This window comes from Gekko japonicus, unplaced genomic scaffold (assembly GCF_001447785.1).
Source record: "Gekko japonicus isolate JY-2015 unplaced genomic scaffold, Gekko_japonicus_V1.1 scaffold1898, whole genome shotgun sequence".
NCBI lineage: Eukaryota > Metazoa > Chordata > Lepidosauria > Squamata > Gekkonidae > Gekko > Gekko japonicus.
Genome location: NW_015159771.1, coordinates 226496 through 253659, shown reverse-complemented (window position 1 = coordinate 253659; position 27164 = coordinate 226496). Strand labels below are relative to the sequence as shown.

Here is a 27164-nt window from a genome sequence, read left to right as displayed (position 1 = left end):
CGCAAATTTCACACTCAGTTCCCAGGGAAACCAGGCGGTCGCCTGTCGGCTGTGGGAGGGGGTTGATGTATTTTTGAGGGGGGAGGATGTCAGCTAGCTGCCATTTTACGTTGCTTCTGTCCTCCCGTTCCCGCTTGCTCGCAGCTCAGCAGCTTTGCGTAGACATTGCCTCGGAGACCGTGGGAGCTGGCTCAGCTAGACGGCGTTATCAGTCTGGCCTTGTAAGGATGGGAGGGCTTGCGGTCCACCACTGGTGTGAATCTTTCTGCTCTCAGGGGCCCTGCGAGTCTCCTGCTCATTATGTAACTTCCCGCCGGGAGAATTCCTGCGTTCGCGCTTGAAGTTCATTTGCTTAGCTATTCGCCTCATCTGGCTATATGTATGGATGTTCCCGCCCTATAGTTATTTCTAACAATAATCCTGTGGATAAGGTACCGGTTTTGTACTCTGCCCATAGATAGGGATAATACAAACTATGTAAGCCGCTCAGAGACCCATGGGAGGGGTTCGAGTGGGGTAGAAATAAATAAATAAAGCATAACGCTTCTCAGGAAACGTGTGTGAAGAGTTACTTGCTGTGGAACCTGACACTAACCACTACACCAAACTGGCCTCATGGATGCCTGAAAATTATGTTCCCGATCCATTCTGATAGAATCATAGAATCACAGTTCAAAGGGGACATACAGACCATCTAGTCCAACCCCTTGCTCAATGCAGGATCAGCCTAGACTCTAGGGCACCCCTGACAAGTGTTTGACCAGCCACTGCTTCAAGACTGCCAGTGAGGGGGAGCTCACCACCTCCCTCGGCAGCTGATTCCACTGTTGCACAACTCTCTGTAAAGACGTTTTTCCTAATATCCAGCCGGTACCTTCCTGCCTTTAATTTAAGTCCTATACTTTGTTGCCCTCCTCTAAGTGACAGCCGTTCAAATACGTAGAGAGAGCAATCATGTCCCCCCTCAGCCTCGTCTTCTCCAGACTAAACATTCCCATGTCCCTCGGCCTTTCCTCACAGGGCGTCTCCAGGCCCCCGATCATCTTTGTTGCTCCCCTCTGCACCAGCATTCCCAGTGGAATACTCCTTGAAACTGTCTGATCCAAAGCTCGTGGCAGCCCCATGGACTATATACCGCATAAATTTTATATTCTAATAGTCATGTGTGGGCTTGCAGATACCTAAATCCATGGACCAGGACCACACTGATAGAAAACCAACAGTTCTGCAGGTTTGCAGACCCCTTCACGGGTTTGAAAAAAAATCTGAAAACTTAAAAACCTACATTGAAGAGGTTTAAATCCTCCTCCTTAAAACAAAAGTGTTGCCTGTGCACACATAGATTGCCTACTAGATAATGTCAGCCTACATGCAGCCTCTCTGCAGATGCAAATCCCAATGACCAGGCAGCCACCGTTGGTGGTGGTGGTGGATATCGGCTGAGAAAAGGTCGGGGGAGAAAGGGGTTAACTGTCTCAAAACTGTCCGAGAAGGGATGGGGGCAGGAAAAGAGGGGGAAACACTGGCAGAGAAGGAGGGAGGGGAAGAAGAGGAGATTGGATTTATATCCCACCCTTCACTACCTAAGGTGTCTCAGAGCGGCTTACAAACCCCTTTCACTTCCCCCCCCAAAAAACAGACATCCTGTGAGGTAGGTGGGGCTGAGAGAGCTCTTGACAAAAACTGCTGTTTTCAAGGACAGCTCTTATCAGAGCTATGGCTTGTCCAAGGTTATCCAGCCAGTTACAAGTGGAGGAGTGGGGAATCAAACCCGATTCTCCCATATTAGAGTCCGCGCACTTAACCACTACACCAAACTGGGAAGGAAGCAAAGGTGGGTGGTATATCCCATTCCTTGAAAACTTCTTGTGGGTCCCAGCTTGTTGGTTATGATTTGGAATGATACATATATTATGTACAATCTCCTGTGGTTTGCTGATGTGGAAAAAAATCACAGAAGACATTCTCTAAACGATGAAAGATTGCTGGAAACTGCTATATTCTTCAGATGCCACAAAACCCAACCCAGATCCTGTTTTGGAGTTTTTTAGCAATTAATGAAAAAATGGAAATGCTGTACAATTAAACACTTGTACATAAAACAGAAACAGAATCCAGATTCACAACCACCTTTAATTAACAAAAAGGCATAATGGACTGAGAAACTGGAGGAGGAACATAAGACAACATTAGGAGAGAAAAAGAGGTTTCTACTGGTCTTTTAACTCCTTCAATCTTCGGATGGCAGATTTCACTGTCACCGCTGAAGTAGTGCTGGAAGAAACAGAAGTATCATTGTTAAAAGAGACAAACTTCGCAATCAATCAATTTATGTTGTTTAGCATAGGCAATCACAAAGTTACAGAAACCTCAACTGGATAAAATAAAGATTATATATACCGAACAAATTTACAGATACACAAAGAGAATTCCACTAAAGCAAAAGCTAGTACCAAAATTCAATATACTGGCAACAAGTTCAAGTAGCACCTTCGTTCTTTGCCGCGTTAGACCTTATCTTCATAGCAGCAATGGCAACAAGTGAGACTCTATATGTAACATGTGCATCAGAATCAGAAAGCAAAACTATGATTTCCTCAGCATCGTTATACAAGGTTAAGCTGGATAAAAGTCCCACCAAAAATGCAGACCTAGGGTTAGAATATAAAAGGCAGAACTGGATATAACGAGGTAAATCCTCTAATGTGTGAGATCCACATATACATGGGCCATTGGAATGTGAGAATAACGACCATACAACATCACCAAGGGCATAGATTGAAATTGCAATAAAGGATGCTCTAAGATTATGGTTAGAAATGTTAACAAGATTGGAAGTTCAAAAGTGGTCAAGTTTAATAATTTTGAACCACTTCGGAGTTTAAAATTAGAGACTGATCAATCAATGCATCAGAGTTAAAAACCCAATCCCTAAATCTAGTGGACTAGAAATGCAAAATTTCCAGAAATTTTGAAGCACGGAAAAAAACCCATTTTTTTTCTGGGGGGAAATGGAAATTTTCTGAAAAATTGAAAAAAATATTTCTTAGCCCTTTTTTTTTTTCTTTTCCAGATTGAAAGTCATTCTGTTACTTTAGGAACATAAAATACGACTATGGACATTTTTACTTGGCACGAAATTATCACAACTTGAATATTAAAATATAGTGTATCCAAACAATTATTACAAACAGAATACCCACCCACATACAAAAACAAAACTGAAACCTTTTTCTTTTCTTGTGACAATAGCACCTCCTAAAGGGAGAAATGCATCTTGTTCTTGCATTGGAGAGTTCAGTTTGTAACCTAGGACTTGCTTGTCCTCAGTGCACAGAAATTAGATCAATCTGATACCATACATATTTTTTAGAAATGATTTGGAAAATATTTGACCCACCTTGTCTTAAAATATTTTATTCATCATGTTAAAATAAAATGTTCCATAATCAATTTCTATTCTTTTTTCAATTTTCCCAATTTTTTCGGGAAAAAACAAAAAAGGCTCCAGGAAAAAAACAAAGGGAAAAAATGGTTTTTTCCCCAAATTTTGCCAGTTTTTTTTCCAGGCCTTCACATCTCTCGGGTGGACAGCAGGAGACCCTATGAGATCGCAAGGGATAAAATACCTTAAGAGAACACCATTAAGGAAAGTAGAGCTCTACGAATCGTTGGACATCAAAATATTAAAGGATTGTTAACTAAGTGATTTATGTCTAAAACTTTTATCAACCAATATTTTATCATGGCTGAATGCGCCCGAAGGGAGGGAATGCCAGATTCCGCTCACATCAAGGCTGCCTGGAGACCCCCTGGGGAGAGCTAGAATAGGTCTTAAGAACTCGTTCTGAATTACTTCAATACTAGATAGGTTTTCCTCTTTCCATCCCCAAACTTCAACTCCATAAAGGAAATGAGGAACGACTTTGCTCTGAAATAATTTCAAGACTGGATCAATAAGACATCCGCCCTTTGAGTAACAGAAACTCAAAACAGACCCCACCGTTCTTAGCACTGAAGATTTTACTCTAGCCAAATGGGCATTCCAGGTTAAGGTCTCTCTGAATGTAACACCAAGATATTTAAAGGAACTGCACTGATTGATTGGATTGCCGTGAATACTCCAGGAGAACAGTTTTGTCGTTTCCCTAAAAACCATTACCGTTGTCTTTTCATAGCTGATATTAAGAGTTTCTTCCTTACTTAGCAATCTGTGCATATTTGAAGTAATTTTTTTTGTCCAATCCAGCACACATGCTTTTACTGAAAATGTTGATGGAACTGCTAAAAATGTGCATACATTAACTTAATCTGCATGCAAGGGGTTTTTTTATTTGTACCCTACCTTCAGCCAAAACTTGGGAGTTTACAGCAGTTAAACAATGCTCTCTGATGCTGCAGTTAGTGGTAGGAGTGGGATTCTGCTGGAAAACGGTGGACAGTGTCTGGCTGCCCCCCCCCCCCGGCTTCACAGATGACTTCTGCAAGCTGTAGGGAGGACACTCAAACAGAAGGAATTCCAGGAACAGTGAAGAAGTACCTGGCATTAGCCTCTCCTGCCCCTGACAGTCTTCAATGATCTCTGAACAGTACCAAGGAATCACCAAGGAAAAAAATAGTGCAGAAAAAGGCAACTAGAATGATAAAAGGGTTGGAACACTTTATCTATGAAGAAAGGTTAAAGGGCTTGGGGCTCTTTAGCTTGGAGAAACAATGGCTGAGGGGTGACATGATCGAGGTTTATAAAATCATGCATGGGATAGAGCAGGTCGAGAAAGAAGTACTTTTCTACCTTTCTCACAATACAAGAACTCATGGGCACTCCATGAAATTGCTGAGCGGTCAGGTTAGAACAGATAAAAGGAAGTACTTCTTCACCCAAAGAGTGATTAACACATGGAATTCACTGCCAAAAAGGTGGTGGCGGCTACAAGCGTGGACAGCTTCAAGAGGGAACTGGATAAACATACAGAGCAGAGGTCCATCAATGGCTATTAGCCACAAGATATAGATAGGAAGTCACAGGCTGGGGCAGGCAATGCACTGTATTCTTGGTGCTTTGGGGGTCGACAGGGGGAGGGCTTCTAGTGTCATGGCCCCACTGCTGGACCTCCTGATGGCACCTGGTATTTTTGGCCACTGTGGGCCATTGGCCTGATCCAACATTGGCTTATCTTATGTTCTTTGCAAGGTCTGCAAGCATTTTAATTTTGACAAAGATGGAAACAGAAGAGAAGGGAGCAGAAGCATTTAGAGATCTACGGAAAAGATATGGAAGCTCTGTTTCCTCTACCTCCCCTTTCCTTCCACAAGCATCAGTTAGACTGATTTTCAGATCTTTCTTCGTACCCACATGATTGGAAATTTGGGGAGAAAACATCCATCATGAGATCATCAAGAAGCTGGATTACACCAAAAAACCACCATCAGACAATAAGGCGGCCCAACCCCCACCACAATGCCACACTGGTAATGCTCCTTACTTGTATGTCCAGGCACCACCAGCCACCGTTTTCATACAAGAGCCACAATGCCAGATACCCACAGCTTTCCTCTTCATTTTGGTCTATGAGAAAGATATATTGCTTATTCACCTGAGAACATCAACCACATCACTTTCCCAGCATCTTATATGTGACCCATCAAGGCAGCGTCAAAAATTAAAATCACATAGTCCACATTCACAACTTTATTTCTTTTAAACATTTATTGGCCGCCTTCCTTTCCTTGCGGCAGTCAAGGTTTGCCAACGTCTTCCCTGTACAAAGTAAATAAAACAAGCTATAAAACACATAAAAAGGACAGTTTAAAATCTCCATCAAGATTGCCAATCAAAAGCTAAATTAGTTAAATGCTGTCCTGACGGGCTCATTTGCATTTGAAGCAGCACCTGATGGCCACCCGCGTGGGGGGGGGGGGGGCGGGCCCCCCCCCTGGAGAGGCTGTTCTACAATTGGGAGGCTGCTGTCAAAAAGGTACTCTCCCATATGCCCACCAGACAAGCTTCTTTGATGAGTAGGACAGTCAGGAGGGCCTCTCCCGTGATCTTAATTCCCAGGCAGGAACACAGGGGACACATACCTCATGAATCAATGCATGACCAGCACCACAAATACAAAGCAGTTCTTTATATTGTAGGTAAAGGCTTCCCTTGCTCGAAAGCCAGTCGAATCCGACTCTAGGGATGCGGTGCTCATCTCTGTTTCCAAGCCGAAGAACCAGCGCTGTCCGAAGACATTTCCGTGGTCATGTGGCCGGCATGACTAAACGCCGAGGTGCACAGAACGCTGTAACCTTCCCACTGAAGTGGTACCTATTTATCTACTTGCAATTTCTTGCTTTTGAACTGCAAGGCTGGCAGGAGCTGGGACCAGAGACGAGAGCTCACTCCGTCATGCGGCACACTCGGGTCTCGAACTGCCGAACTACCGACCTTCAGGTCTGCAGTTCAGCGTCTTAACCACTTGAGCCACCACAGTCCTTATATCGTAAGCACATGACAAAACTGCTCTAAGCCCAGCCCAGGAAGCTATACAAGACAAACGAGGGAACCAGCCATAGTAGCAACGGCTAAGCAGGGTTGTATGCCCATTTCCATAGTAATAGCTTATGAAGCTGACATCTACAAAGTGAACCAATAAGAAACGTCATCTTTCAGATTAGGTCCCTTCTATTATCTACAGAAAAGATGGCCATATTTACTTTTACTGCATTTAAAACGCCACCTTCCTCACTTAGACTCAAAACGGATTACACAGATAAGACGATAACAGTGATAATGCTTTGCTTTATAGCGTATATTAGACGTCTCTTTGTATGGATGGTCTTTATAATCTTTACTGCCCTTTTCCATTTTACTACACTTTTATTCCCCCCACTGGAAAAACAGTAGGACAAGAAGTGCCTAAGTAAATTAAATAAATTATAAAGCCCACAAAAAATGGGGCAGAAACAACACTGTTACACCAACTTTGAAGCAGATATGCTAAAATCGTTACCACCTGCTTGAGCAGATAATTACGCACCAAAGGAAGAAGTAAAATGGTTAACTGGAATTCTGGCAGTAAATTAATTTATGCAGTAGCCAGTGTTCCCTCTAAGCTGAGTTATTGTGAGCTAGCTCACAGCTTTTTTGCCTCCGGCTCACACATTTTTGTCTCAGCTCAGGAAGGATGGTTCCAGAGCAGACTGACCTATGCAGCAGCCAAATCGCTCGCTCAAAGCTTTAATGCAAGTAGCCCTATCGCTCACTCACAACTTTAATACCAGCACAAAGTAAAAATTTTGCTCACAAAACCCCACAGCTTAAAGGAGCATTGGCAGGGACTCATGAAAGCTCCTGGACTCTTTCTCAATTTCCTACAAGGATATGGCACCAAAGAACATCCTTACTTTTTCTTTGGCACATAACTGGCATTTGGTTGGGGTTTTTTTTGTTCACACGATACTTGGCTACTTTGGTTCTGAAAGTGTACTCCACGATACTATAATTTATTTATTTATTTATTCAGGTATTTCTACCCCGCCCTACCCCGCAAGGCGGGCTCAGGGCAGCTTACAAAGGCACAAGCCCGTACATAAAATTCATAAAATCGAATAAAATCACAAAATCACAACCAACATACTATTAATAATAATAATGAAGCACAGGTATTCGTGGATAAGTCCTGTGGTAGTGCATTCGCTAGCAAGTGCTCTTGGTGAGTACAATATTACAAGCACCAACAGTAATATACATTCCTTGGATTTTGTGTCGATAAACGAAGTGATTTCGAACTGCTAGGTTGGCACCATTCCCTAGACTTGGATTCGACTGGCTTTCGAGCAAGGGAAACCTTTACCTTAGTTTCACTAAAAATTAAATTGTCAATCCTGTGCTAACCCAGTGATGCAGATGTGCAGCCATCCTGCAAAGATTAAAACACAGAGAAGTAAAACAGTCACCCTGACCCCACAGCATCAAAATGCACAGAACCACTGAATGCTAAAGGAGATGTGCATGCAAAGCAACTCTGAACAGAAAAGGACACCTCCTGCAAAGATTTCTAGAAGCAAAGGAGGTTCTTACCTTGCCACAGAAGGAGCAGGTATACTTGGCATGCTGGCTAATTTCAATCTTCTTTACCATCTTCCTCAGGGAAGCGCCATATCGGGTACCATATTTACCCACAATGCCAACTTTCTTGGTGCGCTTGGCCTATTACAGTAAGATAACAAGTCAAGTCAAGTCAGCCTTTATTGGCATAAATTATCAGTACCATTTATACATTTAAAGCCAGTTAAAACTCATATATATAATTCTAAAAGAACCTTTGGCGCAGATTTAAAGCCAAGCAGAGAAACTTAGCCACCTTCTCTGTGATGACAGTAAGATAACAAAGAACTTTTAATTTTAACTTTTAGGAACTTACCTACATTAGGCAACCTATGACCACATACTTCAGCCATTAAGGAACTTAACACATATCTGGATCTTGTGAAGGGAAGAGTTTAAAACAGCTTGGATATAGGCAAACTCCACTGAGCACAATGTGACTTGTGCTCAAGTATACGTATAATACAATTCCAAGCTAAAGCCAGCAAGCGGGACTAACCTCCTCCCCGATGAAAGCACTTTAAATCCAACATATTTAAAGGAGATAAATGCATGCCGGGTACTGCTATGACCCATTTGGATAAGCTATTTTAACCACAATACCCAAAGCACAATGGCTATGGAATTCACAGTGAGCTGGCCTCTTTCGAAGTTCTGCCACATTTTCTCCATTTGGTGACCCCCAAAGAATTTAAGTATTGGAGAAAAGTATTCTGAAAATTAACTTTCAATCTCTGAATTAGTTTATTATGATACTTTAGCACATTTTTATTCTGCATTCTTCCAAAGTTTCAGGACAGTGCACAGGGTATCTCATTTCATATTCACAATAAACCAGTGAGGTCTGTTAAGCCAACAGATAGCAGAGGACCCAGGTCATCCACAGTTTCACAGCTTCAGATCTCTTCAGTTTGGGTCTGGAAAACTATCCGCTATGCCAACTAGTATCTTTATGCAATCCCTTTTAGCCCCGGGTGGCACTATTATACACTATTCTGTAACCCTCTCTAAGCCCCACAAAGAGGTGTCATTGAATAACCCCAATATCTGCAAAGTGAAGCAGCCCCATATATAAGTGTAGCCAACCTCCAGGTGATGCCTGGAGATCTCCCAGAATTACAGTTTATCTTCAGACTACAAATATCAGCCTAAGGGCCATGCCCCTGCGGTCAGGGTGCTATTGAATCCGTTTCCCATGTTCTTTTAAATTGTCCATTTTATACTAAGATTCGAGGACAATTTCTGGACACCCCTCTTTTTACATGGCGTGGTCTTCCTGAGAGTATTAAGGTCCAGTTGCTACACTCTGGGCAAAACGCTTCTATAACTTTTAATGTTGCTTGTTTTTGTCAATCTGTAATTCAAACCAGGGAAACTATGAATTGATCAGTTCTTTTTTGTTGGCTGTTCGACAGCCATTACCTTTGACGTATTCCTAAATTTTAATGTTAATCTCTTACGTGCCAATAAAGGTTGTCTGTCTACAAAGATCAGTTCTCCTGGAGGGGGAAAAAAGCTGATTCAGAGGATGGACTATGGAATCACTCCCTTCCCCTCCCCAGACTCCACTCCCAAATCTCAGGAATTTCCCAATCTGGAGTTGGCATCCCCATCCGACGCAGACCCAAGAACTTCCCCCTTTATCATAAAATTTGATATGCTACTGCCAGGGAAACCCACAAGAGGGCAAAGTTTTGGCTGGCCAGATGTCACTAAAATAGGACTCCTAAGGACTCCTAACTATTCAAATAGAATCATAAAGCTTACTGAGCAATACTGGCAAAACAAGATGGCACCTATTTTATCGCTGGAGAACCCCACAAATTCACAACAGACTGCTGAAAATTCTGCCTGCAGCATATTTGGAGACATTTCCCAGGTTCTCAACTGAGGAAAGGCAGTCCAATAACTTACTGATTACTTATAAGAACTATACAATGTCCCTCATTACAAGACTTCATTAGATTAAGCATAGAATAACCATAGAATAAGAATCTGAGAAAGGGGAGGGAAGAGGTAAGGAATGAAGCAAGCAAAGCCAGCTGCAAAGTCTTTACCCAATTACTTCAGACAACAGAAGTGACATTTACTAGTGAAAAGATTCCGTCAGCTTTTAAAATGTCCCTCAGGTATGATTCTTGCACCCTTTGCTACCAATGTTTAAAATACAGGCAACAATCAAAACCTGAAGCAAGACGGATAACAAGACGGATAAAAATCAAAATGATTTTTTTTTAAATCATTATTTTAACATTTTTAATTGGATTTTTAAATAAAATGCTTTTTGAGGAAAAATCTATCTAGTTCTCTATTTTATCGTCCAAAGGTTATTCATCATGAAATAAGGATTCCTTTTTAAATATATAGCACGAGGCTACAGAATTATGTAGCGTGAGGCTAATGCAGGGTCTAGCCCCCTAGGATTTCTTCCGGGCACCCTCCCTCCTGGGCTGGCCCCAAATTGAATATAATTAACTTTGATCAAGAACTGGCCTGTTCTGATGACAGTTTGTAAACAAAATCCAGAGAAAATAGATGACACTGTCACGGCCAGTGTTCCCTCTAAGCTGGGTTAGTGTGAGCCAGCTCACAGTTCTTTAGCCGCAACACATTCAAAATGGAGGAGAAAACTGCTTCAAGACTAAAAATTTAGTGGTGTGAAGCACTTTGGAAAAAGATGGAATACAAATGTTTTAAAATATAATTATAACTTGACATTTACCTAGCACTCCTTGCATTACCTTGCAAGGAAGGCAATGTTATTGTTCTCATACTGCAGGAATCTCTTCAATTCTACAGGGCCTTCTACACAAAAACCAAGCAGGAGATCTTAAAACCAAATTAGCTACTATCCCTGCCCCCGGCCGTTGTTTTCTTGGGTTAAGCGTCCTGGAAAATTCAAACACACCCGATGTCGTTATTTTGGCTGATCCTCATACAAAGATATCAAGGCCTGGGGGGAAGACTGCAAATGCAACTACCAGCCAGTCGCCTGGCTTAAAGCACCAAGATTCCCTAAGGCCGCCCAATGAATCCGTGGCAGGGGCAAGGTTTGAACCTCCAGGACCACCCAGCGGTCCCGCGTCCCGCACACCTCAAAGGCGCCTCTCATGCAGGCCCAGAGGCCGATGGCCGCGGAGTCCCGCCCCGGCGCCCTTATCCGGGCCCAGCCTCTTGGAGGCTCCCAATAGCCAACTCTCCAAACAGCTCAGACCTCACGGCTTCAGCCCCCAACTGTGCCGGTAGAGTTGAGATAAACACCGAGGAAGATTACGGCGGATACGCCCGCGCGGTGACGGGGAAAGGGGACAGGAGCCGCACTCACCATCGTGCCGCCGCTACAGGCCGCAGGAAAAGAAGGAAGCGTTCACTGCGCACGCGCACAATCAACCCGGTTTCTCCCCACCCCCCGCGCGGAGACGGAAGAGGAAAGTCACGTGATATAGCCATAGAGGAAATAACGGCTGGATTACGCACGTCTAGAGTTCCCTGGCTCTATGGTCGACGGGTTCACTCCGGCAAGTCGGCTCTGGTTGGCCGTCGCCGCTGCAAGCCTGCGGAGCGCAGCCCCCTCGCCCTTGGGTCAAGTCACGTCACATCCTCACCGCCGCAGGACTGTCTTGCCCCCTCCCCCCCCCGCCACAATATAAGACGGGGCTGGAGAAGAATCTGCATTTCAGCCAAAGAGCTAACTTGTTTTCGAGACGTGCGAAATGAAGTGGGAAATGTTTAGAGCCAGTTTGGTGTAGTGGTTAAGTGCGCGGACTCTATTCTGGGAGAACCGGGTTTGATTCCCCACTCCTCCACTTGCACCTGCTGGATGACCTTGGGCAAGCCGTAGTTCTGATAAGAGCTGTCCTTGAAAGAGAGCCGTTTCTGTCAGAGCTCTCTCAGCCCCACCTGCCTCACAGGGTGTCTGTTGTGGGGAGGGGAAGGGAAAGGAGTTTGTAAGCCGCTCTGAGACTCCTTTGGGTAATGAAGGGCAGGGTATAAATCCAATCTCTTCTTTTTAGACGTTTTCCAGTTCTACGGGTATCAGTGGAATGTGTAACCTAGTCCTATACAAGGTAATCTGCTTTGTTCAGAGTAGTTTAAGTATTAGCTGGATTCTTATTTGGAAGATCCAGGGGACTCTGTAGAACCTGCCCAGGAAGTATGGTTCGGGATTATGCTCTCTGGAGTGCAGTTTTTACTTCCAGGAATGCATGTTTAAGTGAGGGTTTGTCCAGGGCTTTCTTTTCTTTTTTTTAAGAGTTGCCAGAACTCTCAAGAGGGAAATTAAGTTTTCAGTCTTTATACTGAAAACTCACGAACTTCTAACGTTTCAAAAAAGAATTTTGTTGAAGAGGTTCTGGGACTCTGTTCCGACGGGTTCCCTCAGAAAAATAAGCCCTGGTGTTGCAATTCAGTTGCTTTTACTGTAAATATTATCTCATGGGAAGATCTGTGTCCAGAAAAAGGTTCAAGTTGCTTGATCTTAACAGCGGGCATCCTATTTTCAGTAGTTGTCAAGAAGGTGGATGCCTCCGCGTAACCCAGGAGCAGGGCTAACTGGCAACAGCCTCACCGGATGACTTCCCCAGCATCTGACAGAGGCATTCTTCCTCTGAGCCCAGAAGTCCCCTTTAACCTTCATGGCTAATAGCCAGCAACAAGTGTATCCTCCAGTAATATGTCCAACTCCTTTTTCAATCTATGTAAGCCAGTGGCTTTTGCCCCATTTTGTGAGCTGCACAAGTCAGCTACCCTTTCTGCAAAGTACAACTTCTTTTTATCTCCCTTGACCCTTCTAGCAGGCAGACTGACCCTGAGTTCTAGGATGATCAGATGAGGCAGCAAGTTTTTCTTTATCCACTCTCTCTACACTATGCATAATTTTGTAGACTAGTCTCAGTTGCCAACCTCCAGGTGGTAAATAGAAAAACTGAGGGTCACAGTGTTAGGAAGATATGCAAAAGTATATAGCACAGTGTATAACAGATGCATGTTAAAGGTAGATCAATCTTGTGCTTTTTATTTTTCTATACTTATATAATTATTGGTGTCAAATTTTATCAAAAATAGGTTTCAACCAAACAGTACATCAGGGTGCAGGTTTACATTATGTTCAAGCATCCAAACAGCACCAGCTGCCTAATAGAACCTGATAACTGGACTGGAGGGTAGCTAATGTCACCCCCATCTTTAAAAAGGGTTCCAGAGGAGATCCGGGAAATTACAGTCCAGTCAGTCTGACGTCGATACCGGGTAAGTTGGTGGAAACTGTAATTAAGGAAAGAATTAGTAGGCACATTGATGAACAAAAACTATCGAGGCAGACTCAGCAAGGGTTCTGTAAGGAAAGATCTTGTCTCACTAACCTGTTAGTGTTTTTTGAGGGAGTGAACAAACATGTGGACAAGGGGGACCCAATAGATGTTGTTTACCTTGACTTCCAGAAAACTTTTGATAAAGTTCCTCATCAAAGGCTTCTAAGTAAGTTCAATAAAAAGTAAGTTCCCTTGCTCGAAAGCCAGTCGAATCCGACTCTAGGGTTGCGGAGCTCATCTCCGTTTCAAAGCCAAAGAGCCAGCGCTGTCACGGGATAAAAGGACAAGTCCTTTTCTGGATCAAAAACTGGATAATTAATAGGAAACAGAGTGTGAACATAAATGGGAAATTTTCTCAGTGGAGGGTGGTAAGCAGTGGGGTACCACAGGGATCAGTACTTGGTCTGATGCTTTTAGCTTATTTATTAATGATTTGGAGTTGGGAGTAAACAGTGAAGTGGCTAAATTTCCAGATGACACCAAGTTGTTCCGGGTGGTGAGAACCAGGGAGGATTGTGAAGCACTCCAAAGGGATCTGTTGAGGATGGGTGAGCAGGTCTCAACTTGGCAAATGGGGTTCAAAGTGATACACATTGGAGCCAAAAATCCTAACTGTAAATACACATTGATGGGGTCTGAACTGGCAGAGACTGACGAAGAGAGAAATCTTGGAGTCGTAGTAGATAACTCAATGAAAATGTCGAGACAGTGTGCAACTGCGATTAAAAAGGCCAACGCTATGCTGGGGATAATTGGGAAGGGAACTGAAAAATCAGCCAGTATCATAATGCCCCTGTATAAATCAATGGTGCAACCTCATTTGGAGTACTGTGTACAGTTCTGGTCACCACATCTCAAAAAGGATATTACAGCATTGGTAAAAGTGCATAAAAGGGCAACTCTAATGATAAAAGGGTTGGAACACTTTCCCTATGAAGAAAGGTTAAAGCGCTTGGGGCGCTTTAGCTTGGAGAAACGACGGCTGAGGGGTGACATGATCAAGGTCTATAAGATTATGCACGTGATAGAGCAGGTTGAGAAAGAAGTACTTTTCTCCCTTTCTCACAATACAAGAACTCGTGGGCAGTCAATGAAATTGCTGAGCAGTTGGGTTAGAACAGATAAAAGTAAGTACTTCTTTACCCAAAGAGTGATTAACACATGGAATTCACTGCCACAAGAGGTGGCGGCAGCTACAAGCATGGACAGCTTGAAGAGGGAATTAGATATGGAGCAGAGGTCCATCAGTGGCTATAGCCACAAGGTATAGATAGGAACTCTCAGTCTGGGGCAAGTGATGCTCTGTATTCTTGATGCCCGGGGGGGCAACAGTGGGAGGGCTTCTAGTGTCCTGGCCCCACTGCTGGACCTCCTGATGGCACCTGGTATTTTTGGCCACTGTGTGACAGAGTGTTGGACTGGATGGGCCATTGGCCTGATCCAACACTGGCTTCTCTTATGTTGTGTTATGAGAGATATGCTATCCTAGATAGGTTATTAAGTTTGCTGCAAGGATTCTGATGGGACCCTAGAAAATATGCTGCTATCTTAAGAGTCTTGTGCTCACAAAGAGAAACTATTGCATCTTATGTCCTTTATATATATCACGGTCCTTGAAAAAGATTGTATTCGAAATGGGTAAACGACTAGAGTCCCCTGGAAGTAGTGATTGTGAAACTGACAAGGTGCCGTTCGGATGTTTGATCAGAATGTCAACCTGCACTTTGATGTACTGTTTGGGTGAAATCTATTTTTGATAATATTTGAAACCAATATTTGTATAATTGTGTAGAAAAATTGAAAGCACAAAATTGATCTACCTGAAACATGCATCTATTACATAGGGCTATAGATATAACAGCGTTTTGTGCACCTTGGTGTTTAGTCATGCCGGCCACATGACCACGGAAATGTCTTCGGACAGTGCTGGCTCTTCGGCTTTGAAACGGAGATGAGCACCGCAACCCTAGAGTCGGATTCGACTGGCTTTCGAGCAAGGGAACTGTTACCTTTTTATATACTTTTGCATAACCTCCAGGTGAGGTCTGGAGATCTTCCAGAATTAAAACTGACCTCCATGCCTTCCCCAGTCTTTGCCCCTGAATTCCAGGAATTTCCCAACCCAGAGATGGCAGCCCTACCTCATTCACATCACTCCCTCAGTCAAAGACCATACTCCCACAGCGGTCATGTTTTATCAATGTTCTAGTTTTCAGGAGCTGTAGATCCTTTGTAATGGTAAGTTACCTTAGAGATCAACTGATCAAATCTTTAAGGCTGACAACAACAAAAACTGATCTGGGTCTGTTCTAAATCAACCAACCTCTTTGTTAGAAGCTAAGGTAATCAACAACAGACATACCTCCTGCCAGGGCTATTTTTGGGCAGGAACGCACAGGAACAGAGCTCCGGCTGGCTCCCGAGTTGGCCACGCCCAGCAGGAACTCATTAGCATAATAGGCCACACCCAACAGCAGAAACTCATTAGGATTGGCTACATTAGGGGTGTGTGGCCTAACATGCAAAGGGGTTCCTGCTACAAAAAAAGCCCTGGGTTTTGATAACAAGGTAAACAGAATAAGAAGCAAAAGGTGGGTGTGGCTGGATGACCACACTTCTGGTAACATGGGGGTGTGGCCTAATGTGCTAATGAGCTGTGTTGTCAGGGGTGTGGCCTAATATGCTAATGAGTTTCTGCTGTTGGGTGTGGCCTATTATGCTAATGAGTTTCTGCTGGGCTTTTCCTACAGAAAGAGCCCTGCCTCCTGCTGAATCTAGAAAACATGAAGTGTCTGTCTAGACAACCGGAGAGCCAGTGTAGTGTAGTAGTTAGTGTCGGCCTACAATCTAGGAGACCCAGGTTCAGACTCCCAGCCTGTCAAGGAAGCTTGCTGGGTGACCTTGGGCCTGTCACACACTCCCAGCCTATGCAACCTCATGGGGTCATCGGAAGGATAAAATGGAGGAGAAGAGAACAGAGGAAGTCGCTTTCATTCCCCCAATGTTGAGAAAGGCAGGGTTTAAATGAAGTCGATCAATTCATGGGCTGTGTGTTTAAGGAAGCAACCTAAGGTCCCAGGCTTTTTTGCTGGAAAATCTCATAACTTGCAGGAAGTTCTGAGCCACATTCTCAATTCCTACAGACAGCCAGGGGTCACAGGAAGACTTGTCCACTGCTTCTGCCAACACGGTTGTCCCTTATACTAGACCCCACCCTTGGCTGGCTGTGTGGATTAAGCCAGCCCTTCAGATGACAGACCAAGCCGAGATTAAGGCCAGAACCAACGCATTATTACTTGTGAATCTGGACAGTGGGGAACCTCTAGCCCAGGGGTGGCGAAACTGTGACTCAGGAACCACATGTGGCTCTTTCACACATATTGTGCGGCTCCTGGCAGGGCAGCTGGGGAGGCATGCCTCCCTGAATGGTCTTCCCTTCCTGAGCCAGTGTTCCCCTCCCTGGGTAGGCTTGAGGTGGGAGGGGGAGCAGAGAAAGAAAACAACTTCAACTGCATTCTCAAAGGTACACTCCCCCCCCCCCCCTCGGCAGCATGTAGGCATTGGTCTCTTTCAATCCTTTTGCCAAACCAGCCAATTGGAGGGGGGGGGGCTTGGAGGATGCATTTAAAGTTAAAGTTGCTTTCTTTCCACCTCTCCCCTCCTTCCCCCATCTATTTGCTTTCTTTGTTTCTCTCTTTCCGCCTTCTTTCTTTCCACCTTTCATTCTTTCTTTCCGCCTTTCTCTCCCTCTTAGACAGATATCATTAGCAAACAAATATCATCATCAGAATCTGTTTTTACTCCTTTTGTTTTTATTTTGGCAGTCTCATTTAATGTTAATAAAAAGCAAATTTGCATATTTTCCAATAAAAACCTGTAATGTTTGTTCATGTCTCGCGGCTTTCAAACATCTGATGCTTATTCAATGTGGCTCTTATGTTAAGCAAGTCTGACCACCTCTGCTCTAGCCTAACTTCAAGTGTGTGCAAATCCAATCCACTGTGAAGTTGTGACCTTGTGTGGTGTACTGTACACTGGTGGTGGTGGTGGGGAGCTTTTGCTGAAGCTGTAATAGCACTGGGTAAAGCCAAGGTTACTGAATAACAGAAAGAAGAAAAGATTGGATTTATACCCTGCCCTTCACTACCCAAGGGAGTCTCAGAGCGGGGCTTACAAACTCCTTTCCCTTCCCCTCCCCACAATAGACACCCTGTGAGGTAGGTGGGGGTGAGAGATCTCTTTCAAGAACTTTTTTTCAAGAACAGCTCTGACAGAACTATGGCTTGCCCAAGGTCATCCAGCCAGGTGAAAGTGGAGGAGTGGGGAATCAAACCTGGTTCTCCCAGATTAGAGTCTGTGCACTTAAACACTACACCAAGATACAAAGTCTAACTGAAGATGGATGAGTTAACTTTGTGCAGGTGCCAGTTACCTAAGTATCTGAAGTACAGTTTGACTTTATATGCCTTTCTGTTTTGTTATGATCTACAGCTATTACTTGCGGATGTATGTATCCATATGACTAGCAAACACACATAGACAAAAATGGTCCATCTCAGAAAATGACTGTCTCTTCAAAATTCATCCTCACCAGGGCAGACAGAAATCAATGATAAGATTTAAATCAGAAATCTGATTTTTTTTTTAAAGCTTGACTTTTCTAAAGTTTGGTATAAGAAGTTTCTTTTTTAGAAATATACCCTGGTTTAAGATATTTGAAAATGCAACCATTTTCTTAAAAACAGAATTTATGACCCTGATAAGAATGTATGAAAAGCCATTTTTGTAAAACACAATAGTTCTATTATGGCTTGATTAGTAAGGGCCAAGGACTGACCTGTCACAACAGGTAGGTAAATTTTTACTCTTGATCTGCCCAGTAACTACAAGCAGGCCTTACTTGCTTGTATATTTGTGGGGTTGGAGGTGGGCTGGGTCAAGACAGAGACAAAGGAGAAAGAGTAGACAAAAGGACACTTCAAAGAAGCACCTTCTTGTACTAACTCCAACCAGCTCTCAATTACAAAAGCCTGCCCTGGCTGCAACACCCTATTCTGTGGTCATGTTCCTTAAACTACCTAAAATAAGCCCTGCAGTGTATATGAAGTTACATATTCTTAAACAAATATGGCTTGAAAGCCTGAGTGGGTACATTATTATTTTTTAAGGATATAGCAACTAATAGGTACTTTTATTTAGGGAGCAGCTAAATAATAATGGAAACTTTGTATCTTAATCAGTGATTTAAAGTTGCCTCTCCTTTGGTGTGTGTGTGGGTGATTTAAATCAATCTAGAATGGTCGTTCATGGAGTGTACCAGCTTTTCTCACAAAAGGCACTGTAACGTTTTCATGTTTATTCGTGTGTGTGGCTTTAAAAGTTTGGTTTACATTGCTGTGTGAAAGTCTAATGTGGTTGAAACAGGCAAGTGGTGTGATTGGTGAGTGACAGAGAGGGGGAGGGGTTTTGGAATGGATGCTGTGTGGATGATTTGAATGTCTATCAGGAGTGACTGTTAGAGTTTAGACAGTTAGGCAGACAGTTGATAAAGTCAGTCAGCAGAGAGTGCTGTGTAAAAGCAGTTGATATGAGTTTGAGTTCTGATTTCTGTGAGAGAAGCAGAAGAGGAGTTAAGTTCTGACTCTGAGTTGAAGGAGACTCATCCCTGTGTGTGAAAAGAGTGACATTTAGTTCTGTGTTATAAGAGTTACAATTGAAAGCTGAGTGTCTAGGAAAAGTACAGTGAAAAGTGTTACAAAGTTGCCTATGAAAAATCCCTGTCAGTAGAGAGAAGCTTGTGAGAGACACTAAGCCATTGTTCAAATCATTCCCAGTACTGTTTACATTGTTTACCCTCGTGTTTATACTTTCGTTAAATAAATCCTATTTTCTTCAAGTACACCAGCTCAGTAAAGAATCCTTCCTCAGACCACATAGATCTTCATGAAAGCCCAGACCCTGGGTCACAATACCAAAACCAGACGAAGAAAGTATAAAGGTTTGGAAAGCCTAAATTTTCCTGGTGGCAGCCAGATTACCCTGAGAGTAAAACATAAAGAACACTTTAAAAGGAAAACTAGACCTCCCTAAGAGAAGAGGTCGTCACAGGCACCGTGTAGTCTTGTAACTTCTTCCTTAATTTATTTAAATCTGTCCAACAATAGATGAACTCTTCAAAGCATAGAACCTCACAGAACAAAATTTGTATGCCACTTGGGTAGGAGTATTTCATCGCCCAAGAAATCCTGTGGAGAGGCATTAAAAATTGGAAATACTGTAAATACTCAAGCAATAAAGCTCATCTGTAGAATCACAGATTTTATTGGAATTTTGGACAGATAATGTAGATTACTAAGAGTTTTGATTAAGAAAAGTAATAAAAGAAAAAGCAGCTAGACCCAGTCAGTTAGCAAGCAGGCTTTAGCACAGCAAAAACATGCATTAGATACCCCAATAATGAAAAAAGGAACAGTAAACTAGAAACAAGTCTAAAAGGCAGACATTTCTACAATACACAATAGATCAGTGTTTCTCAAACTTGAGATCTGGGGACCCTTGCAGGTCCACGAAGAAACTCCAGGGTGTCCTGGAGTATTCCTTTGTAAGGACAGCTAATCTAGGTAACACAAAAATGCCCCCCAAACACACACACATTTCCTAGGAATGGGGCAGGGACCCTCCACCTCAAAGGAAGCGGATGGAATCTCTCAAAGGGCAGTAGCTCACAGAACTGCTGTTAACTGCAGTTACCTAACTTCAAGATAATCTCAGAACACTAGCTGGAAGACACACCGATTCATTGCCAAGATCCCATGGTAGCCCTAGGAACTCTGATTGGCTGAACAATCGCCATAATTGTCTGCAGGTATAAAACTAAATTGGTTTTCACTCTATTTTTCAGTGCATAGGATTTCAGCATAGACTTGTCACAGCTTCCACGGATAATTATAGCTAATGGGAAATTTCAGGTGAATACAGAAAGTTCCAGTTCTGTTTGCAGGTCTTTTATCTCTCTATTAACCACTCTGAAAGTTTTTCTTTTTCTTTTTTTTAAGCCCCCGGAGGGGATTTTTTATTGATTTTTTTAACACTACAAAAAACTACAACAGAAAGGGGAAGGGGAAGAACTACATATAAGGGAGAAAGTAAAGAACCCACTACTAACTAAAAACCTAAGAGAGGAGATCCTTCAACTAGCTTTTTTGCATCCAATCTTTCATCTTTGTACTTCTTATGAACTGTGTCAAACTTTTAAAACCTTTAACCCTCCCCATTTACATTTAATTGCCCAATAGCAGTGCCCCCCTCATCCCCTGGAACCAAAGTTCTCAAAGGCACAATTCAGAGTCCTTCAGCCTTTACTTCTTTACTTCTTCTTCTCTTCCGCAATTTATAGGGACTTTTTAGGGCTGCTGCCCCCTGCTCAGACAAAGAGTCCTCGCCAGATGAACCAGTTTCCAGCTCACCGCTTGACCTGCCGTCCTCTTCTTTTTCTCGTTCTCTGACCTTCCCAGCTGCTCCTTTAGAAGTTCTTGAGCTTTAAGAACAGAGTCAATCTTTACCTTCTTCTCCTTGATCTTGAATGTTACTCCTTCTGGAAATAGCCACTTATATCCAATTGAGTTTGTTTGGAGGAAGAGCACAAGTTCTTTATATTTCTTTCTACGTTGCCTTGCTTCAAATGGAATATCCTTTAGCGTTCTGACAGCATTCTCCCCCATCTTCAGAGGTGTCACAGCTACTGCTTTCAGGATAGCATCCCTGACGTGCCTCTTCGAGAATCTTACTACAATTTCCCCAGGCAGATTATTTTTCTTTATAAATCCTGAATATGACCTGTAGGCCACATCCATATCGTTGAGTAATAATTCTGCCTTTATATCTGTTACTGGGGCGAGTAGCTCGCTCATAAGTTCTTTAAGATTCTCTCCTCTATTCTCTGGCACCCCTTGGAAGCGCAGGACCATGTTGGCCTTATCCATTTGCACTTGCAGCATCTGATCTTCCAAAGAAACAGTTTTCTTTTCCAACTTTTTCACTTTCTTCCTCACTTTCTGCGTTGTCTCAGCCATTTCCTTTATTTTCTCAGCATCCTGCTTCATTACTTGGATCAAGTCCGTTATTTGCGTTTGTTGGGCAGTGATACTTGTTCTTACCACTGCCAGCTGATTTTGTTGCGCAGTAATGATAGTTGTTACTACGGACATCTGCTCTTTAAAGTCATTTAGCTGTTCCAGTAGAGGTTGCATGACCTCAGCCATCGCCTTCGTCGTCTCACTGGTCATTTCCGGCTTCGGGGACTCTGGTTTCGTTTTTTAAATTTTCTCTGTCTTTGTCCCTCTTCCCCGCCATCTTTTTCATTTATTTACTTTTGCGTAAAAATTTTAAAGTCCTGAATATGCGCTTGACTGTATAGCTCGAATGGGTGAGTACCTCTGGGCAATCGCACATTTATTCTTCCGCCCCCACCCCTTTCGCACAACGATTTATGCGCATAGGAGACGTCTCTCTGCGCTCGCTTCTGCCGTTCCGCCGTGTAGGATAGGGAGCGATTTTCTTTTAAAATACGTTTCTCGGTTGACTCACGCTCATACTTGGTCTTCCGACCCCACTTTCTTCATCATTTTTCATGCCCGATCTCCTGCGCTTGATCCGGTTAGCTTCACTTGTACCTTTCGGTCTCTCAGCCGGAGGGACCACTGGAGCAAGGGAGAGCCTCGATTCTCCGGCTTTCAGCCATCGAAGAGGCTACCCCCTCAAAGCTCCTTGGCCAGGGTCCCTTCACCGGGCCCCTGGGGGGGGTTAACGAGCCTGCTCACCCCCTCCCTCCGCCGGAGCACAGAAACACCCCTGGGTTTTTCCAGGCTCGTTCCCACCCGTTTAGCTAGACTCTGGGCAGAAGTTATTAATCAATTAAAAAAATCCTGCCATCTCTGGCAGAAAGCCCTTTCCAATCAATGGACAAGACTAGACTAATCGGGTCAGGGCCTTTTAAGTTGTGGCCGTATAGTTACCCACTAAGGCCTGATCTTGTTATTATCTATACATGGTCTAGAAACATTTTATGTCAACTTGTTTTTAAATTGCAGCTGATAAGAGAGGAATGAGGAGAAATCTTGTGAGTCCAGGAGAATTTTAAAGTCAAAGTAGGGTTTCCACTTCCCAGGGTACTTAACTTTAAAACCCACTTTGGATGTGCGTATCAAGTCAAGTTTATTAATACGGTCAAGCGACCAGCCAATAGAACGATTCCAAGAATAATAATAAAATACACAATAAATACATAAGTAGCTAGTAAATACATATAACGAATATATATAAAACCTTTAAACGAATACAGGAACAATACAATATATCATTGAAACACACCAATACAACGCTAATTTGTCATCAGATCACTAACTAGGGTATAAGCTTCCTCTTTTTAAGGGCCAGAAAGCAAAATTTTGCCACAGCTAAAGATATCCTCTCTATCCGGTCTTCCAGCAAAAAAGTTAAAATCCTCAGTTCCGCAATTTTCAACTGAACATCCAAGGGTTTGAATTTGGACAACAATGGAAAAATTAACAGCTGTCTCTCCATAGCATAAAAGTTACAATGTAACAATATATGTGAGACCGACTCTATTTCAAGATTTGTACACGGGCAACATCTTTGTTGTGCGTATCATGAACGGTGCAGAAACACTGACAAATTTGGGTATTTTCTAGCCAAAACGAGAAGAAAAAGGGTTTTGTTTGAGGTCATCTCTTGTATAAGTACCTGAAAGTAGTACTTTTCTAGATGGTATGTTGCAACTGGTGGCGTCAAAACTACTCAAGTGGCCATCTTGAGTACAAAAATATCTTGGGATTCAGCCCTGGATCCTCCTGTGTCCTCAAATGACTCTGCCCACTCTCCCCTTATGTCTGGAATGACATCCCACAATATTTGGCCAATGCCAAGTGTTTCATTTCTTTCAGATCCAAATTCAATATCCACTACTTGCATGAAACCTTTGGCACAAGCCTTTAATTCTCACTGACCACTTGTTATTATCTATACATGGTCTAGAAACATTTTATGTCAACCTGTTTTTAAACTGTAGCTGATAAGAGCCAGTTTGGTGTAGTGGTTAAGACTCTAATCGGGGAGAACCGGGTTTGATTTCCCACTCCTCCACTTGCACCTGGCTGGATGACCTTGGGCAAGCCGTAGTTCTGGTACAGCTGTCCTTGAAAAAAGAGCAGTTTCTGTCAGAGCTCTCTCAGCCCCAGCTACCTCACAGGGTGTCTGCTGTGGGGAGGTGAAGGGAAAGGAGCTTGTAAGCTGCTCTGAGACTCCCTTGGGTAGTGAAGGGTGGGGTATAAATCCAATCTCATTGTCTTCTTCTTCTACTCTAAACTCAAGCATTCACAATTGAAATGAATACATATTCGTCCCACCACCACTTTCTAATGACGTTTTCACTACATCAAATTTTAGATTATAAGCTCCTCAGATCAGCAACCTATTGTCCGATACTCTAAAAAATACAACCCAACAACATGCATGTTAATAGTGGTACATAAAACATCAGATCAACAAGTTTACAAAATTAATATAACATTTTCAAAAGATGTATGCTGAGAATAAATATCTGCTGTTTTCCCATTCTGCTAGGTGGCCAAATAAATATCCCCAGATAATTGCTTTCCCTGAGTTTTTCTTTTTTAAAAAGGAAGTTGCATAGTGATTAACGCACTGCTAGCTTGAAACACTAAAGCAAACACCTGGCCATCTCTCATGTGGAATTGGAACACACATATGAGGAAGTCTCTGACAGAAAGAGATATTCTAGTTTTGTACTGACCAAATCTCTTTTGGGAGAAAACATTTCGAACACATTCCAGTTTCCACTGTCACAGAACATAATGTGCATCTGAATCTATGCTTAGTTCCAGGGAAAGACTTAAGTATGAACATTCTGGAAAATGCATTTAGGGCCCTGTCCACTAGTAGTTCATATCCTATGTAAGGTACAGTTGCCAAAATGTAAAACACCTGCTGTAATAACAATGAACAGCCACTATGGCTGTTCGAGACCCACCGCGGCCAGGGTGAGCTCCCGGCCCTAGTCCCAGCTCCCGCCCACCCAGCGGTTCGAAAGCACGCAACAACAGTGAGTAGATAAATGGGTACCTTTCCTAGGTGGCAGGGGGCACCCTCCTCCGTTGCGAGGTGTGGTGGGAGCATCGGTGGCAGAGTGACGAGCAGCGGCGAGATAGGCGGGGCGAGCCCTGGTGGCCAGCAAGTGTAACATCAAGCGGTGGAACGAATGATGGCAGAGACGGAAGGCATGGTGATGTGGAGGCGCAGGCGCGGCAGAGCCAAATGGACATTAGCCGGAGCCGTGTTGACGCGAGCCGCGCACCAGATGGGCCCGCCAAAGAAAGAAAGCCACCAAAAATGGGAAACCTACCCCTGGCTGCCAGAACGGAAGCACCAACCCCGAAGACCGCCGGAAGAAGAAGGAGGAGCCGAGCCGGAACAGCAAGCCCCACCATCTGGGTGCTGGTAGGCAGCCCTGCCCCTGTACTATGTGGCCGTAGTTAGGGAAAAGTAGTCTTAGACTTGTATGTAAACCGCCCAGAGACCCTTCGAGGTCAGGGCGGTATATAAGCTGAATGTATAAATAAATAAATAAAATGGTTATTTTCTTTTGATAGATTACTTTTCGCTTGTTATGTGTTTAAACCACACCAGAAGCCTTTGCACATAAAGACAGGCACAGATCTTTTCAGTAATGAAATAAAATGTATTTTTGCTTGCCATTCAATGCATAATTATTTACCTGAGAATAAGCTTCAATCAGCTCAGTGGAACATGCATCCAAACAGAGACAGACAGATTGGCATATCAAAGTACATTAAAATTTAGGAATACATCAAAAATGTGGCTGTCGTACAAACAGCAAGAAAAAAAACCTGATCAGTTTATAGTTTCCCTGATTTGAATTGCAAGTTGAAGAAAATAGTCAACATTAAAAGTTATAGAAGAGTTTTGCCACGAGAATAGCAACTGGACTTTGACACTCTCAGAGAGACCACGCCATGTAAAAAGAAGGGTGGCCAGAAATTTATCCCATGTTTTAGTATAAAATGGACAATTTAAAACATGGGAAACAGATTCAATGGCACCCTGACTACAAGGGCATTGTCTAAGTTCGTAAGGGATTTTATGGCATCTTTCAGAGAAGATGGCCGATGGCAGTGTGTTAAATCTGGCTAACATAAATGCCCTTCTTTGATGGGGGTCAGTTAAAAAGCAAAAATACATAGCTGTCTGGCCCAGTGTCTGGGGTAATCTCAGATGAATTGGAGAACAGGTTTTCCTAGCTGCCTCAGTCAGGCACTGAAACTGAATATCTAAAAGCCTGCATTTGATTGTATAAAATATTGTGGAGGCAGATGATAAATAAAGTGGATCTAAAAGTATTCCTAAGGACCTAATTTTTTTGGACTAATTTCAGCCGATTAGGTTCACAATGATCTGTCAGCATTAAAAAGGTAAAAGAATTCAGGTCAGGATTAAACAGAAGGCGTGCCAAAATTTGCTGGTCAAAAGCCAGGCCCAAGTTTCCAGGGACATCTGACCGGTTTTGAGACACATTGCGGCATATGGGACACAATTAGGAAGTCCAAAGTTAATTTGTTAATTGCACTTATCCAAATGGGAGCGCCATATAGGAATTGTGAACTAGATTTTGCGTTGAAGACTTTTAAGGCCATTGGGACATATCTATTGCCTCTCATGTAGAAAAAGCGGGCGATAGCCTCAGCACTGTTTCTTTATGCCAAACACCTTCTAATTAAACTAGATGGATGGATGACTGACCAAACAAAGATGGGCAGGCTTGGCCTGAATTGGAAGGAACTGGCTAGACCGGGTTCCCTTGACCGTGTGAAAGAAAGAATGTGCTGTGATCACATTCACTCTGTGTAATCCACCTTCAGTCCAAGTGAGAAAGGTGGGTTATAAATAAATAAATCACACATGCATGGAATTTTAAAAATGATAGCTATTAAGTTTATTTTCTCAAACAAGGATTTCATTAGCTAATACAATTATTCTTCCTTCTGTTTGGATACCAATATCTTAATCAATTGAATACAAGTTAAACTAGCACATTACTGGCTGCAAAAATAATCATCGATCCGATGCTGCTTGTGTGGGCTTCTTGGGAGGAGCTCCCTTACTTTCCCCAAGGAAGGCTGTGGCCCAGAGTCTTCTGAATCGTCCATAGCTTCTGCAAGCAGGACTTCATCCATGCCATCTACATCTTCAGAGAAGTTCCTCTGGAAAAGGCTTAATATGGTCTGCTGCTTTGGATTATGCTATCAAATAAAAAAGAGAAATGTTCAGGGCATTCTTGTTATAAAGGTGCAAATGGACGAGTAACTTTGCCACAGCAGACAGAGCTGGAAAATTTCAATGAGACACACATGCTGAGAATTCTTGGAGATTAAAAAGTACAGCACACCATCAAACTCTTGTCTCCCTCAACTGATGTGAGTGAAGAAAGGAAGATAGATTGACATAACAAGCAGATCTCTTAAGAGCAGGGCTGTTTTTGGGCAGGAACGCACAGGAACAGATTTACGGCTGGCTTCAGAGTTGGCCAAGCCCACAATAGCCAAAACCTCTGCGTGCATAGCTACAGAGGGAAGGCCTGGAGAGTGACACACACACCCTGGCGACTCCAAGGCGAGCGGCCGGGGGGGCGGGCGGGAAGGATTGGG

The 27164-nt window shown here is 43.2% G+C and overlaps 2 protein-coding genes across 2 annotated transcripts in view; both read right to left on the bottom strand.

Moving 5' to 3' along the window:
- Positions 1-2113: 2113 nt before the first annotated feature.
- RPL37A (ribosomal protein L37a) lies at positions 2114-11505 on the bottom strand. Its single transcript, XM_015406632.1, has 4 exons — positions 11421-11505; positions 8069-8197; positions 5484-5566; positions 2114-2274 (listed from the first exon to the last, which is right to left on the bottom strand). The coding sequence occupies exons 1-4, from the start codon at positions 11421-11423 to the stop codon at positions 2211-2213; spliced, it is 279 nt and encodes a 92-aa protein (XP_015262118.1). The 5' UTR covers positions 11424-11505; the 3' UTR covers positions 2114-2210.
- A 14894-nt stretch (positions 11506-26399) lies between these two features.
- The window catches only part of SMARCAL1 (SWI/SNF related, matrix associated, actin dependent regulator of chromatin, subfamily a-like 1), a 72486-nt gene continuing 71721 nt past the window's right edge, over positions 26400-27164 (bottom strand). The window contains exon 17 of the mRNA XM_015406606.1: positions 26400-26759. Coding sequence (XP_015262092.1) covers positions 26553-26759 — 207 coding nt within the window. The 3' untranslated portion in view covers positions 26400-26552. The remainder of the gene's footprint in view (positions 26760-27164) is intronic.

Coding starts and splice junctions, on each gene's coding strand:
- RPL37A (XM_015406632.1), bottom strand. Junction 5,567..8,068: donor CCTGCTCCTTCTGTGGCAAG/GTAAGAACCTCC, acceptor TCTTTCTCATAG/ACCAAAATGAAGAGGAAAGC. Junction 2,275..5,483: donor GGTGGTGCCTGGACATACAA/GTAAGGAGCATT, acceptor TGTTTCTTCCAG/CACTACTTCAGCGGTGACAG.